General features: G+C 42.8%; 1 protein-coding gene across 1 annotated transcript; it reads right to left on the bottom strand.

The window, feature by feature from the left end:
* Nucleotides 1-1,159: 1,159 nt before the first annotated feature.
* LOC115142759 (WD repeat-containing protein 1-like) lies at nt 1,160-13,945 on the bottom strand. Its single transcript, XM_065001631.1, has 15 exons — nt 13,834-13,945; nt 12,966-13,087; nt 12,618-12,708; nt 12,212-12,359; nt 11,358-11,538; nt 8,125-8,202; nt 7,642-7,722; nt 5,000-5,233; nt 4,349-4,441; nt 3,784-3,935; nt 3,294-3,381; nt 3,010-3,120; nt 2,584-2,757; nt 2,225-2,369; nt 1,160-1,642 (listed from the first exon to the last, which is right to left on the bottom strand). Exons 1-15 carry the CDS (start codon nt 13,847-13,849, stop codon nt 1,536-1,538), a joined length of 1,821 nt encoding a protein of 606 aa, XP_064857703.1. The 5' UTR covers nt 13,850-13,945; the 3' UTR covers nt 1,160-1,535.
* Between the last annotated feature and the right edge of the window lie 2,378 nt (nt 13,946-16,323).

Below are 16,323 nucleotides of genomic sequence, written 5' to 3'. Positions count from 1 at the left end.
CACCATTCAAATCCCGAGCCGGCAAGGTGGAGAAATCTGCTGTTCCGCCCTTGAGCAAGGCAGTTAACCCCAAACAACTGCTCCCCAGATGCCGATTAAGGCAGCCCATCGCAACTCTGATTCAGTTAAATGTGAGACACATTTCAGTTGAATGCATTGTTGTGCAGTTCCCAAAAGGTTACATTGATAGGTACATATTTCATTCTTCACACGATTAAAGACAACACAAATCAGATGGGGAGTCAATTGGGTTATAACAGAAAGTTTGTCACTGTAGATCAATGATTCAATTAGTAACAAAAAAATATTTTAATTGCACGATCTAGTGCATAAGCAAAGTCTAAAATATTTATAGTAGAGGTGGCCCCCCCTCCCAAAGAAAACATTAAAAAGGGTCCTGTGCAATTAGAATAATAATTTTTGAATAGTTGCTTTAGGTCTTAAGGAACTACCAGCAAAGTGTGTGAGTTGAAGTCGAACGTCTATCACCTGAGATGTGTTATTCCACTATTCCTGAAAAGTTACACTGACCACTAGAAGAGTTTGATTTTGGAAGTCCTGTAGCCCTACGCACATATATTCTCCAATCATCATAAAGCAAATGTTCAGCTTCGTCGCCCCTTGATTAGCCCAGTAACTGGTACCCATTACCCTCCTGGTAATGAGATGTTAACAAGAACAGTTCGCATTAAGCATGAGTAGCACGAAATGGACAGGAGTTGCTAGAAATGCATAGAAATTTATTTTTGTCATTAATATTATGAATCATATCCACCCTTAGAAAAAAGGTGGAAGCATCCAAAAAATAAAAATAAGTGAGACATGGGAGCATCGTGAGGCAAATCAAACACACGGCAACAGTACAGGAGCTTCTTTGAATACATGATTCATTTCTTTTTTTGTTTAAAGTTCCTATTATTGCTATACCAACCACATTTGTTCCAACTAGAAATGGTGAATTACAAATTATTATTCACATTATTGTGAATAACAAATGATGGAGTCAAAGAAAAATGAGAACTAAAACACCCACCCCCATACAAATGGTAACATAAACTAACAAGCAAGCACAGTCGGAGGGCCATTCATTCTCAACGCCATTCAGGATTGTAACCAAAATATACCTCCATTATTTTCAATAAGGACTTTACTCAATTCATGAATTGAATTTCATTTAATTCCCTGAGTTGAGATGAAATGACCCTCCAACCACAGACAGGCATTTCAGTTTTAACTGAGATAAGGCTGTTGCCTCTGGAATGTTGATCTTAAAATTGGTTCTCTTGATCAGAAAAGCTCAAGAGATCAAGTGCTGCTTATTTGGGTCCTTTCCTTTGTTCGTGGATTAGTGAATCATTTAAAAAGCTTCAAAGACTAAAACAGCGGTGGGACTTTGTTTTAAATATGAGCTTTTCCCTACAATGACACACTGACTATTTCAGGGATTGCTGACAAAGAGACCGCCAATTTAGATACAGAAAGTAAAAGGGAAAGAGCGGTCTACAGTCGTCCCTAATGACCCAGTCTTGTGACGATCAGAATTTAAGAGTCCACTGCTTGACGCTGGCGTCATGGGAGGTGGTCACTAGAGTGTGCTCATCTATCCAGGCCAGGCCACTGACATGGTGCAACCTGTGGGCATCTGGAAAGGGATGGGAGAACAGTCATTTCACAGTGACTGACAACAACAGAAAACATAACGGGGCAAATGACAAGTTATCAAGAGATGTCATAAGACTAACATTTTAGAATTGGGAGTGCATATACAGTCCGTGTTCCTGCTAAAAAGTAGAGTGTTTGGTTGTCCACTGAAAAGTGTGAGCATTTTGAATGTCTTCCTGCAGAAGACAGGAAGGAATAATGCTGACTGCCATCCACTGGTGGGGAATAGAATTCATTTTGGGGACATTTGAGAAATTCTGCAAGATTCATCAGCAATGGTAACAAAAATCGAAGATGCTTTGTCATTTGTCAGAGGCACTGAAAAGTGTATTTTTTTTGCTTTTGTTGTCCAGACAAAAAGCTAAGTACCTGCACAAAAAGGTATATTTAGCTACCTGCTCTAAATGTTTGCTACAGAAAGGAGGAGAGGTGGTGACAGTATCCAGTCAAACCTTCAGTTTCCATAGTGTTGGTTTGAAATATCTGGATACGGTTACACAGGGGCAGCCCAACCGGGGGTTAAATCAATACTCTGCTCACTGAATACTATTTTGGCCCTCACCTGGGATCTTCAGTCTCTTGTCTGCGTCATTCACTGTCCAAACGTAGACCATCATGTCCATCCCACCACTGGCAAAGTGCTCATTGTCGGGAGACCAGGCCAGGGTGACCACTTTTGCATGGTGTCCATAAAAATCATTTTTGACCTGTTCAAGGGGGATAAACAGAAATGGATGCAGAATCCACCATGGAAAATAAAAAGTCTACTCCACACGACTGATTGATATTCATAAACCCAAATGGCATTCGCTGTTCATTGGGCTTTAGGAATATATTTCTTGTAAACACATTTATAAGTCTAGCATTCGGGACAGCGAATACGGAGGAACGTGTTAATGAGGCTTATGAGAAGCTGCGTACCGAGTAATTGTCTGCCACTGTGAAGACTGTGACGACCTTCTTCTCGTCAGTGACAGCCAGGTAGGCGCCATCTTTGGAGTAGGCCATGTCTGTGACTGGCCCCTTGGCCTCCACACTCTTCCCCTCGTCCTTCAGAGTGTTGCCTTGGACAGAATACAAGCGGACCTTTCCATCCTGCCAGGAGGAGAGCGAGGTGGCAATGAGAAATGCCAATGACAAGGGGAGAAATATATAGTAGTTTGATCTGACCCAGAAAGAAATAACTTTAGCGTGCAGTTTTTAAGTACATTCTGAAGTGTTTCATAGCAAGGATTAATTGTGCCCCTGATGCAAGTGTAAACATAACAGACTGCTTGACAAAATATGACAAGACATCGTCCAATATAATAGTTCCAGTTCAAATGAAGTTGCTATAGGGAGACTTACTGCCCCGCCCACTGCCGCAGTGCTGCCCCCTGGGTGGATTGCTCCTGCTTCCGGCTCGTAGTCCAGACTGTCCAGCGTGAACACCTTCTTCTTGTCTTTCAAAAACACCACCTGAGGACCATCACACACAGTCAACATTAACATTATCTAGCACAGACAAACCACAGCCTCATTCTGAGTCAATTAAACATTTATTTAGACCCCCCAACCCAGACTACAATACCCTCCAACTATGATGCCTGCATGACATGAGTGGGCACACGTCAGGAGTTGACTTGGGTTACCTGTCCGATGCACACAGCCAACGCGAGCCCCCCTGCTGCTACTGACACATGTTTAGGTTGGACGTCCATCTTTACCAGGTTGGAAGCACTGACAAAAAACAACAAAGTACCATTGAATCCTTTTCCCCATTAAACATGGACCTTTAAGTCCTCTGGGTGAAAAATCTATGTCTGATGTCAATAGATCCCTATTAACGTGTACTTTCCCCTCTTAATAAAATGTGTATCAAATGATGTGTCAAATATAGATGTTGCTCCGGGTTTATAAATGAACATCAAAACTACTGGCGCTTGCCCAATGAGAATAAGTGAACATGACAAAGCTACCCTAACTACAGATAAGAACACAACATAAAAATATTCCATAGGAAGCTGTTCAAGAGTTCGGTGAAAATGTATCCCCCTCTCATATCAGGATAAGTTCTAAAATCACACTATGCTAAGTGCACTTCTGGTGTTCCACCTTAAAGCCGATCGCGTCTGGACCCACCTGTACTCTTTCTTGGTCACGCTGGTGAAGCGAACCGTGTCGTCCATGCTGCAGGTCACCAGCTGGTCAGCATCGTCCACAGCCATCTTGGTGACCAGGTTGCTGTGGCCCTTCCCTGAGAAGTCATTGTTCTCCCCGGTCTCCGCGTCCCAGTAATGTGGAGGCCACAGTTAAGGATCATCTGACAGACCAGGAGAGGGCAGTGGAGCAGGTCTCATGGGCTTAACTTAAAACGCAAGGGACCATAAAACCATAACAGCGGTGTGGGCCTCCTGCTAATCTACCCGAGACGATGACATCAGCTGCAGCTATGGGACATATGCAGAAATGGCTATTAGATTTTATGTGAGTCTTCATAAGTGCCAATCATGCTGTTGGATTCTGCATACACAAAAGGCATTGACTATTAGAACTGGAGGGTATTTATTAGCCTCATGTTCCAAATGCCAACCAGACACCGTTATATAAATTCCCATTCACTCAGGGGAAATGGACTCAGCGGAAAGCGCCGCTCATCGTGAAGAGGCCTCAGTGTTGACACAGCATGCCCTCCTCCCAGTGAAAGGATATTGATGTGCCCGTCATGGCTGCCCGAGTAGATGTAAGAACGCCCCCCGTTTTTGTGAACCGTCAAGGACTGAATGGATTTGCTGTGACCCTGTAAGGCACATGATAAAGAGAGATGCATTGTTTAGCACCCAGTCATCAAATGATTAGTGGAGAAGAACATTCATTCAGTTGGACTCAAAACCATCAGTTGTGACACTTTTCAGTTCGGGCACGATGTCAGCACTTCAAATCAATGAGCAACTTTTAGCGTTCTCCAGAAAACTGTCAAATTAACTATTGAATTTTGGTGACTGCCGAGAACCACTTGTATGCCATTTCCTGTCCTGTCACTGAGCTACGTGCATGTGGTGAGCAACAAGTGGCATGAGAATCAGTTTAAAGGACGATTTTGTGATCAGGATACAGATGTTGTTCATAGAGTGCTTATCATGTAAATAAATCCGCTAGGAACCGTTTCTGGGCGGTCCGTCCAAAAATCAGGAGATAAAGCCTGCCAGTCGTGTCTAAAGAGTTCAAAAAGAAAACCCTAATCTTAACAACCCCTCCAGCCCCGACTCTGGATCCCCAACTCCTTTAAGCTGCTTTCACACTATGAACATATAACATTCTGAAAATTGTGTTGTGTTAAAGAAAGCGTTGGGCTGACCTTGATGGTGCGGAGCGGCCGGTCGGGGTTGCTCTTGTCCAGGTAGTTGATGTAGCCAGACAGGGAGACGCTGAGCAGGTGGTCCTTCTGCCACAGGCAGCCCAGCTGCTGGTCCATGACGTCGGCACCCATGTTGAAGGTGGTGAGGGCCGTGCTGGTGCCTACGTCCCAAAGCTTCACGGTCTTGTCGCCCGAGGCAGAGATGAGCTGGGAGCTGTCGGGGCTCCAGCTCACCTGGAGGAGAACAGAGGGAAGGAGTCGACACAGGGTCACAGATTGGAAGTGTCAAATCACTGTCGGTTATCACAGTGCTTTCAGCAGAAACCTGTTCAGCTACAGTTTCTCTTGTGGTATAAGCATGACAATTTTCCTTGCTCAAAAAACTTGATCAAATACAAAAGGAGGCATGGAGTAGAAGTCAATTAATCCACAAATATGTATAGAATTTCATGTGTGTTAATAAATGACTGTGCCAGTGATAAACATAATTACTGATCTGATCTACCAAGAGATGATGCTTGGGTCAAGGCCAGGAACACAGGCTTAGGCTGGCAAGCTTTTAAGCAACTGAGGAATCATTGTGCAAGACAAATCAGAAAGGCTAAACCTGATTATTATGTAACTGCTCTTTCGGATTGTAATGGGAACCTGGCTAAATTTGAAAAATAAATGCAAATTTGGAAACCTGTCAAATCCCTAAAGGGTTCTACTTCCTCCGCCAAAACAAATTAATTCAGACGCTGGCCTCATTACAGAGAAAAAAAAAGCCATCATTGATGCATTAAAAACCACCATTTTATTTCAGAGGGCTCTCTTTGAAAGAACTTAAGCCCATCATTGTGAATATTGGTCTGGATGCTGATAGGGGACTATTTAAAGTAAGCTTTGACTATTTACAGAAAAATAAGTCCTAGATACTTTGCTAGCAATAGATGAGAAACCCACAGGGGCCGACAAATTTGATCCTGGTCTGTTTAAGTGTGCAGTGCCCATCATTGTTGGCTCAATAACACACATTCTTTATTTAACATTGTGAACAGGAAATACTCAAAAAAGTATGGAAATTAGCTTGTGCCACTCCATAAGGGCGGGGAGAGTAGTGATCTTCATTGTTGCCCCATTTCAAGGCTTCCTTGTCTAAGATTCTTGAATCCTTGGTAAATTTACAACTTTGCTATTTAAAATCTGACAAATGTATTTTGAATATAAACCAAATCAGGGTTTAGGCCTGGGCGTAGCACCATTTCACAAACCAACTGTAGTTAATGAGCTTGTCAATGCTTTAGATAAACTACATACGCTGCTTTGTTTGTGGACCTGTCAAAAGCTTGATACTGTTGATCATGTTATTTTATTGGATGAGTTGTCCTCGATAGGCCCGAGTTCGGACGCCTGCCTTTTCATTCATGATTGATGTAGTTCAATCTGAATGTAAGTACAAAAAGGGGTTGAGCGTCATTATTTATATAAAAACCATTGGTCAATCTGTTAAAATGGTAAACGTCATCTATATGCCGATGATACCATCATGCATGCCATTGACCTGACCGTATATCTGGCTCTGTTAAAACTGATCAGATTTTATAGCTATGAAGGAATCCCTTGCAGATTTAAAAGTTGTGCTTAAAATACAGGCATAATGAAAGACATGTTTTTAAACTCTCGTAAGGTTTCAGATGAACTACATGTTCACTCAGATGGTTCTCCAAATTAACGTGTTCCAGTATATACATACTTAGGCATTTGAATAAGACGTTACATTTTAAATATCTGGTTATTTAAAGTTGGAAGCAGATTATTCAGTCAACCTCATCTGTTCTTGATTACCGGTATGTGATATTTATCAAAGCACAGCAGCTACAACCATAGTGCCCTTTGTTTTGTTACCGGTGACAGTTGAGACACTTATCGTGTCGTCCTGCAACAAAAAGGTTGGCTGGACTTCGCTAGACACGTAGATCTCTACATTAGGCCTCTTCTGCTCACAAGGCCCTACTTCATGAACGTAGTCTTATCTAACACTGCTGTTGAAGTACAGACACACCCGAGTTGCATAACCCATTCACAGGATTGGTTAACTCTTGAGGTTCCCACTGTCTCCACTGAGCTAGGTAAAGCTGCTTTTAGTTGCATTTACATTTTGTTCCAGCTATACAGTGAATCACATTTCATCTTGATGTGCTATTATATATATATATATATATAGGGAAAATGTGTAAAAGACCTAGGTCTCAATGTCTACCCTGTTAAAATAACAAGGGTCAATCAAAAACATTCATGAGAAAAAACAAAACAAGCATTGTTGGGGTATACAAGATTAAATAATTTCTTAGTTGGAAATGAAATTAAGTAAGTCTTTTCACAGGAATAGATTGCACTTCTAATTTGAAAAGGAAAGCATCCATTTAGCTTGTTTACATTCAAGCCCCTCTGGAAGACGACATGGCCACTTTAATCTGGGACTGGGTGTTCACCCCCCTCATCATTGGAGCCTGACAAGCTATGCTGAGGGGGGGGATACAAGTTTCCATTCTCAGCAGGCGAAAGTGAAAACCCAATGACGACACGTTTCAAACCACAAGTCAAGAGTTGAACGTTGACGTGGAAAATAAAAACGATACGGAAGCCTGCGAGGTACTTACGGCATAGACTCCTCCCTCGTGGGCCTTGGCTCCGCCCAGAGCGCAAATCTTCTCACCAGTCTTTCCGTCGTACAGGAAGATCTAGGAAAACAGTAACGAGTAAGAACCAGCAACGTACGGGAAAACTGCTTCCGTTTCACCATCAGGAAGAAACACGTGATTGCTACTGTCTACACTCAGCAATTGTGGCTTCACTGAAATGTAGCTGACAAAATGTGCTAATTCACAGCAGTTTCCTACTGTACTCTTACTCCCCTCCAACAAACTAGAACTACACTCAACATCATATGCATTTGGACAGTGAAGCTACATTTTATGGGGATCTATACTCCAGAACTTTGGAATGGAGATCAAATGATTCACGAGGCGAGAGTACAGAAGGTCACCTTTTATTTGATGTTCAATGCTCTAGCATCAGTTGTGGGTTTTGAGACAACCTTAGTGATGCTGGGTACCTGACCCTGGAGCAGCTCACGTACTCACCTGACCGTCGGCGCCAGCCGTACAAAACCGGTTCCCGTCTGGAGAGAAACGCACGCAGTTGACAAACCTGCTGTGGTCCTAGGATGGGGTAGAGCGGGAGAAGGAGAGATTGTTAGACACTTCAGGCCATTCCAAAAAGCAGGATTATAAATTAAGCCAGCTAACTTTGATAAAAAGTCTAATATAACTCTGGATTTTCTGGTTGATTTAAGAGGGCTACATGTTGGTTGTTGTCGCCAAGTCAATTATACCATGTCAAGTTTAAGTCTATTTCTTGAAAATATTAAAGTTATTTCAAGCAGCTTACTCATTGAAACCAGCTTTCAGGAACAGCCACCCCCTTCTCTTTTAAAAAGAGAATATGCACACACAGAAGGGACAACCTACTTCTGGAGACCCTTAGGGGAAATACAAAGAAATCTCTGTTTCATTTCATAAGGCTCTCTTTTCAACCTGCAATGACACCATCTGCTAGATCACACAAGTCTCATGCATCTTGTCATGGAACTACACGGAGCTCAGAATGGCATGAACATTTCCAAATACAAATGTTTTCAGCAATCGGGAATTGCCAAAGCACTTTATCTAAAACGCAATGCTCTTAAGATGCCTCCATCTAGGAGGGCATGCTGGTTAGACGAATCAGGATTGAGAAACATTTACACAGACAAGACGCAACATTCTGACAACACATTATCTTGTCCAATTTGACCATTGAAACCACATCCAAGGCCTATTTTTAGATCACTGAAAAGGGGTATCCCTTAGAGTCCTAACTAACAGAGGAAATGGTAGTGCTGAACACTATACCATCTACAGCAGAAGTGATGTGCGGACATTGCTTAAAGAATAATTACAGCATGGTGGGGTAAACAGACATATGAACAGTGAGTGTGTTTGTTTAATGTTCAGCTCATTGCAAGGCTTGCCATGATTTCTGAAGACATACTCCAAGCCAAAGCATGACACTTAGCTCTTCCCAAAATAAACAAAAGCATTTATTTTATTAGGGTCATCTCCCCTCTCCCCAGATGTTGCCAAGCTACCCTGCGGCACTCAAATTGGGATGTGTAAGCACCGAATGTATATGGACGTGGTCCAAGACAAACAGTGATTGGTGGTAACCTGTTGCAAAGCCAAGTCCAAACAGACAGCTTTCTTGCTAAAGGGCAGTTGGGGGAAATGCAAAAAAAAAAATATATTTTTTAAAATTGCTAAACAATGACTGCGCCAAGACCGGTAGTGTTTGGTAGGCATACTGCACAAAAATGTTTTTACTGAATAAGTTGGTAGTAGACTGTACTTCCCTTTTTGAAAATGTAGAAATGCCATTCACAAACATACAGATTTTAAAGGGGGTTGTGGACTATGTAACATGTGAATGGACAAACAAAAAAATAAAAACATGCTGTGAAAGCAAAGAGTGGAACAAACAGAGAACCACTCAAAAAAGTAGCTAAGAAAATAAAACACAGGCCCAAGACCAGAGTACTTCCCCTTGACCACATCTCTATATGTACACGACAAATGGAGAAGGCTTTTCATTTGTTCTGGAACCCTTTAGACATCAGAAATAAAAACATTTGACCAGACTAATTCCAGCAGAAGATTAGCACGACAAACAAAGTTACCAAAGTATATCTCCTCTCTTTTACAAGAAAACAAAGTAGACTTGATGCCTTCTATGGCCAACAAATGTATTCAAGTATTCACAATAGGGGTAACGCGGCCATAGGACAAACATCAAGGGGCCAATACAGACTTAGGAAATGTACATCCACAGGTGTGGCATTTCAAGAAGCATGATCATTACACAGGTGCACCTTGTACTGGGGACAATAAAAGGCCACTCTAAAATGTGCAGTTCTCACAAAATGTCACAGATGTCTCAAATTGACATGCTGACTGCAGGAATGTCCACCAGAGCTGTTGCTAGAGAACTGAATGCTTATTTCGCTACCATAAGCCTTCTCAAACATCTACATAAAATTTGGTAGCGTGTCAAACAGGGCTCACAACCACAGATCACGTGTAACCACACCAGCCCAGGACCTCCACATCCAGCTTCTTCACCTGCACAAACTGCCAGAAACAATCTCGGGGAAGCTCATCAGGGTCTTGACTGCAGTTCGATGTCGTAACCAATTTTAGCACATTGGAGAAGTGTGCTCGTCGCAGATGAATCCTGGTTTCAACTGTACCTGTCAGATGGCAGACAGTGTGTATGGCGTTGTGTGGGTGAGCAGTTTGCTGATGTCAACGTTGTGAACAGAGTGTCCCAGAGTGGAGGCGGTGTTATGGTACAGGCAGGCATAAGCTACAGACAACGAACAATTGCATTTTATCAATTTTAATGCATAGCGATAACGTGACGAGATCCCGAGGCCTATTGTCGTGCCATTCATCCGCCGCCATCACCTGATGTTTCAGCATGATAATGCACGGCCCCATGTCGCAAGGATCTGTACACAATTCCTGGAAGCTGAAAATGTCCCAGTTCTTCCATTGCCTGCAGTGGGACAACATTCCACAGGCCACCAACAGCCTGATCAACTCTATGCAACGGAAATGGTCACACCATTTGAATTAAGGTATCCGTGAACAACAAATGCATATGTATTCCCAGTCATGTGAAATCGATAGATTAGGCCCAGGCGAATTTCCTTATATGAACTGTAACTCAGTAAAATCTCTGAAATTGTTACATTTGTTCAGTGTAAAACAAGTGTAATTTATATTTACAACTCCCTTATCCAAACAGATGAATCATTTACCTAGCTCTTATTAAGTTGTAAATTACAGTGCATGGAGAGTGATGGTATTTCTATCGGGGAAAAATTATGTAGATGGGATGCTTCTTCCACTTGGAACAGGTCGGTTCACTAGAGCTTATTCATGGTTTCCTCGTGTGTAAAGGTGATGGAATTAAGTTAAGTCTCTGCCACAACTTTATTTGATCTATTCCACAAACAAATAGCGGGTGAATACCATGCTATTCCCTTACTTAAGTTAACGATCAGCTATGCTTGGAAAGAAGTGCATAAAAGGAAATTCGGGTCTATTAACGTGCGCTTAACTCAGGTCGGAATTCCCCCAAGTGAATCCGGCCTATGGTATAAAAGTCAATAGTCAGGTCAACAGTTAGAGACCTATAGACAATTCCCTCCCAACCACACACTGATGGACATTGAGAACCAGTTCCAATATTTTCCTCGGGAACCTCACACACTCACTGTGATTGAGAACTTGAACTTGAAAGGTGGTCCCTCAAAGAAGGCTCCACAATTGTCATCGCTTCCAGAGATCAGACGGTAGGGGCGAGTCTGCTTGATATCCACACTGTTGATGACTTTGGAGTGGCCCGAGATCTCTCCCACAGAGGAGCCAGTGTCCCACAGGAACACAGCCCCGAACCTGGGAGGAAGAACAAACATTTTTTTTTTTTAAATAAAGTGAGACAGGAAATTACAAAACATTCACCAAGAGAGCCAGAATCAAATCTAAACAAGCGCATGGGTGATTGCGAAGTTCCCATTATCCAATAAGAAAAATTCCTTTTAGGGGAGAAAAAAAGTATTCATGTCCCAAAATGCAGGGGAGGGGAGGAGAGGTCAAAAAATAAAGAAAAGTCTAACACATGATATGTAACATAGTGGACTATTGAATTGATCAGATACTGGGATGTTCACTTTAAGAACAGGGGTGGCCACAACTGTTTCAAGAGAGGTAAGTGTTCAGAGAACATAGAAGGATTTTTATTCATTTTAATAGAAACTGTCGCCTTAACCAAAAATAAGCATTATTATTGGGATCTGTTTCAAAACAATGTCTGACGCCTACTGAACACAACCCTGACTCAGGTTCTCAAATTCAAATCAGGTGTTTTAATTCGGATGTGGAACAAAAGCCTGCACACCCTGTAACGTGTTGATGACTGCTGACCTAAAGCTTATACAATTGTCAATGACATTCAACCATTGTTCGCCAATGTGTACATACTAAACTGTTAGCAAAACCTGCGAGTTTATTTGGAAGACAAGTGTGCAGGCTCCATGTCCCGGTCCTGCACTAGGCCCTATAGACTCACTTCTCACGTCCCTCTCCCACACAAGCAATCCTTTTGCTGTCCTCAGTCCATGCTATGTCCTTGATTTTCCCCCCGAAAGGCTGGTACTCATACTTCAGCAGGTGTTCCTTCTGGGTAGTGTCCCAGATACGGATCTTACCAGACACATCTGTAGAAAACATTACATTTGAACGTTGCAGATTAGGCCTCACTCCCATGAAAATGATCTTCGGCCATTTGGCTCTATGCAAATGACATAATCTCCACAGAATAAACATGCATGAGATGACTCTAGGTACATGCAAGACATCTATAGTTGGTCTTTTCACCATTCACAATGAAGACGCCAAATCCATTGACAGAAGCGATGCAAGTGAATTGGAAAAGCTTTCCTGAAGCATGATAAGACATGATAACCCATAGCTACCTCCAGAAGCAATGTAGAAACCACTGGGGGCGTACTTGGCGACAGTAACCTGATGAGGGTGCTCAGTGTAGATATCAGCTATGGCAGGGTTCTGTCAGAGATTAAGCAGAACTCTAACATTAGTAAAGGTTGTCTCACACCCACACCAGCCATCCCAGGAATACTTTTTAAATGCACACAGCTGCAATATAGACTGGGGAAGAGGTTTTATCCTATAATAAATCTGACCAGGCAGCCCAGATCACATATTTTACTCTCCATGAACACACTCAGATATAGGCCTATGAGTTTAAGGTTATCAGCTGTCAACAGTGTCAGGTGATACATTGATTGGATTGAAATAATTACATTAATGTTCCTGATGATTACGCTCTTTCCATTGGTATAGAGGAAGTTGTTGCCTTTGGGATCACCACCTAGGACTTTGGCAACTCCTCGTTCCATCTGCGGGAGGCTGGCAAATACATGCTCTGTGTGAATAACACAAAAAAGCATGTTATTATTATTGCTATCTGATTATAGGCATGGCATAAGTTAGTCTAGGCATTGACCTATGTGGTTGGTAAATAACCCACACAACGATAACAGTGGTAGTAAAAACAGACAAAGCAAAAGTGTACTTCAAAATCAACTAATACAAACTGAATTACACTATAGTTTGTATTATGTAAATATGCCAGGTCATTGAAATACATGCATATATATATATATATATTTTTATACAATTATTTAACTAGGCAAGTCACATATGTATATGTAAATAGCAGTCTGACACAAAGACTAACTAAAGAGGCCGACATCTACCTCTGCTTTTAGCTAATCAATGTAAAAATGTCAACTATGCGCACGACTGTAATATATTTGCTAAAAGCACGCACAACGACCCACATTCTGTAAAATGTCATTGCGTTGCATATTTCTTATGGCAATTTCAAAACAGAGTAGGTTCACTTTCAAGCTCCATCCAATAAGAGGAAAATCACCTCTATTACGAATGCGTAGCTATTTATACACAGGGACCTTGGCAGCGGTGTGACGGCTTTCAAGACAAGAAACGTGATTGAAAATGCAAATTGGGCGAGGTTTGTGCAATATACACGTAGCAAGCTAGCTAGCTGCTTCTCCAGTGAAGCACTTAATTTATTCTGAGGAAGCGATTAAAGGCCCACCTTTATTGTATATTGTTTCAAAAAGCGAAATAAATTAATCGACTTACTCAATTCATATGACATGTTCGCTGATTTTGTATTAATTCCTCCGAATGAATGAAACACCAAACCTCTCTGATCCACCGGCTAGTCTAGACTGCTAATCGCACAAACACGGAAGCAAACGCCACTCTCGGTATGCCTTGCCTTGCCCATATATAGTAAACTCCGACGAGAGCAGCCGCTGACTTGCGATCACTTGCCCATTGAGGAAATGACGTTTGCTTGAATAGTGTGGTTTAAGAAGATACCCAACAAGGTAAATATAAAACACTTTGAAACTTTGACCCAGAGGTTATGGAGGATGTGATGACAAATAGGTAAAAATAGCTATTTTAAAATGTTTAGCAGCTATTAGCATTGGGTGTGGGGTTGGGGGATTCCCAGGTGTATTAGTGGCCGGTGATGTTAATGAAGGAAAACTGAAATCCATTTTAACACATTTCTCCCAAAGTGTCACCTGTGCAACTAGATGCAAAAACAACTCTAGATCACCTTTACTCCACACACAGAAACGCATACAAAGCTCGCCCTCCATTTGGCAAATCTGACCATATCTCTATCCTCCTGATTCCAATTTATAAGCAGACTCAAATAGGAAGTACCAATACAGAAGTGGTCCGATGAAGCGGATGCTAAGCTACAGGACTGTTTTGCTAGCACAGACTGGGATATGTCCCAGGATTCATCTGATGACATTGAGGAGTTTACCACATTAGTCACCGGCTTCATTAATAAGTGCATGACGATGTCCTCCCCACAGTGACCTTACATACATATCCCAACCAGAAGCCATGGATTACAGGCAACATCCTCACAAAGTTAAAGGCTAGAGCTGCCGCTTTCAAGGAGAGAGACACTAATCCGGACACATAAGAAATCCCGCTACTACCTCTGATGAGCCATCAAACAGGCAATGCGCCAATACAGGACTAAAATCAAATCCTACTACGCCGGCTCTGACTTTCATCGAGTGTGGCAGGACTTGCAAACTATCATAGATTACAAAGGGAAAACCAGCCGCAAGCTGCCCAGCAACGCGAGCCTAACAGACAAGTTAAGGCCTTCTATGCTTGCTTCGAGGCATGCAACACTGAACCATGCATGAGAACGACAGCTGTTCGGGTCGACTGTGTGATCACACTCTCCATAGGTTAACATTCACAAGGCCGCAGGGCCAGACAGATTACCAGGATGCATGCTCAGAGTATGCACTGACCAGCTGGCAAGTGGCTTCACTAACATTTTCTATCCTCTCCCTGACCCCGTATATAATACCTACATGTTTCAAGCAGACCAACATAGTTACTGTGCCCAAGAACGCCAAGGTAACCTGTCTAAAGGACTATCGCCCCATAGCACTCACATCTGTAGCCATTCAATTATTTGAAAGGCTAGTCATGGCTGACATCAACATCATCATCTCATACACCCTGGACACACTGCGATTCGCATACCGCCACAACAGATCCACAGATGACGCAATCTCTATTGCACTCTCCCACCTGTACAAGAGGAACACCTATGTGAGAATGCTGTTCATTGACTACAGCTCAGTGTTCAACACTATAGTGCTCTAAAATGCTCATCACTAAGCTAAGGAGCCTGGGACTGAACAGCTCCCACTGCAACTGGATCCTGAACTTCCTGCCGGGCCGCCCCAAGGTGGTGAGAGTAGGCAACAACACATCTGCCACACTGACAACACGGGAACCTCTCAGAGGTGAAAGTTTAGTCCCCTCTGTACTCCCTGTTCACCCACAACTACGTTGCCATGCACGGCTCCAACACTATGATTAAGTTTGCCAATGACACAACGGTGGTGGGCTTGATCACCAACAACGATGAGACCGCCTATAGGGCCGAGGTCAGAGACCTGGCAGTGTGGTGTCAGGACAACAGCCTCTCCCTCAACGTCAGCAAGACAAAGGAGCTGATCTTGGACTACAGGAAACGGAGGGCCGAGCATGCCCCTATTCACGTTGACGGGGCTGTAGTGGAGCAGGTTGAGAGCTTCAAGTTCCTTGGTGTCCACATCACTAAGGATCTATCATGGTCCACACACACCAGCAATACAGACTTGAAGAGGGAATGACAACACCTCTTCCCCGTCAGGAGGCTGAAAAGATTTGAAATGGGCCCTCAGATCCTCAAAGAGTTCTACAGCTGCACCATTGAGAGCATCTTGACTGGCTGCGTCACTGCTTGGTAAGGCAACTGCAAGGTGCTACTGAGGGTAATGTGTACAGATTTACATTTACATTTAAGTCATTTAGCAGACGCTCTTATCCAGAGCGACTTACAAATTGACAGCCCAGTACATCACTGGGGCGAGCTCCCTGCCACCCAGGATCTCTATACCAGGCAATATCAGTGGAAGGCCCAGAAAAGACTCAAGCCACCCAAGTCATAGACTGTTCTCTCTGTTACCGCATGGCAAATGTTACCGATGCACCAAGTCTGGAACCCAGAGGACCCTCAACAGCTTCTATCCCCAA

The sequence above is a fragment of the Oncorhynchus nerka genome, linkage group LG15 (assembly GCF_034236695.1).
Source record: "Oncorhynchus nerka isolate Pitt River linkage group LG15, Oner_Uvic_2.0, whole genome shotgun sequence".
Lineage (NCBI taxonomy): Eukaryota > Metazoa > Chordata > Actinopteri > Salmoniformes > Salmonidae > Oncorhynchus > Oncorhynchus nerka.
The sequence above is the reverse complement of the archived record's forward strand: the minus strand, read 5'-3'. Positions and strand labels throughout refer to the sequence as shown.

Bases quoted from the DNA above. Each gene is read 5' to 3' on its own strand.
- LOC115142759 (XM_065001631.1), bottom strand. The intron at 12,709-12,965 runs GTAATTATTTCA...AATCTCTGACAG, and splicing joins TAATCATCAGGAACATTAAT to AACCCTGCCATAGCTGATAT. The intron at 12,360-12,617 runs GTAGCTATGGGT...TGTTTTCTACAG, and splicing joins TTTCTACATTGCTTCTGGAG to ATGTGTCTGGTAAGATCCGT.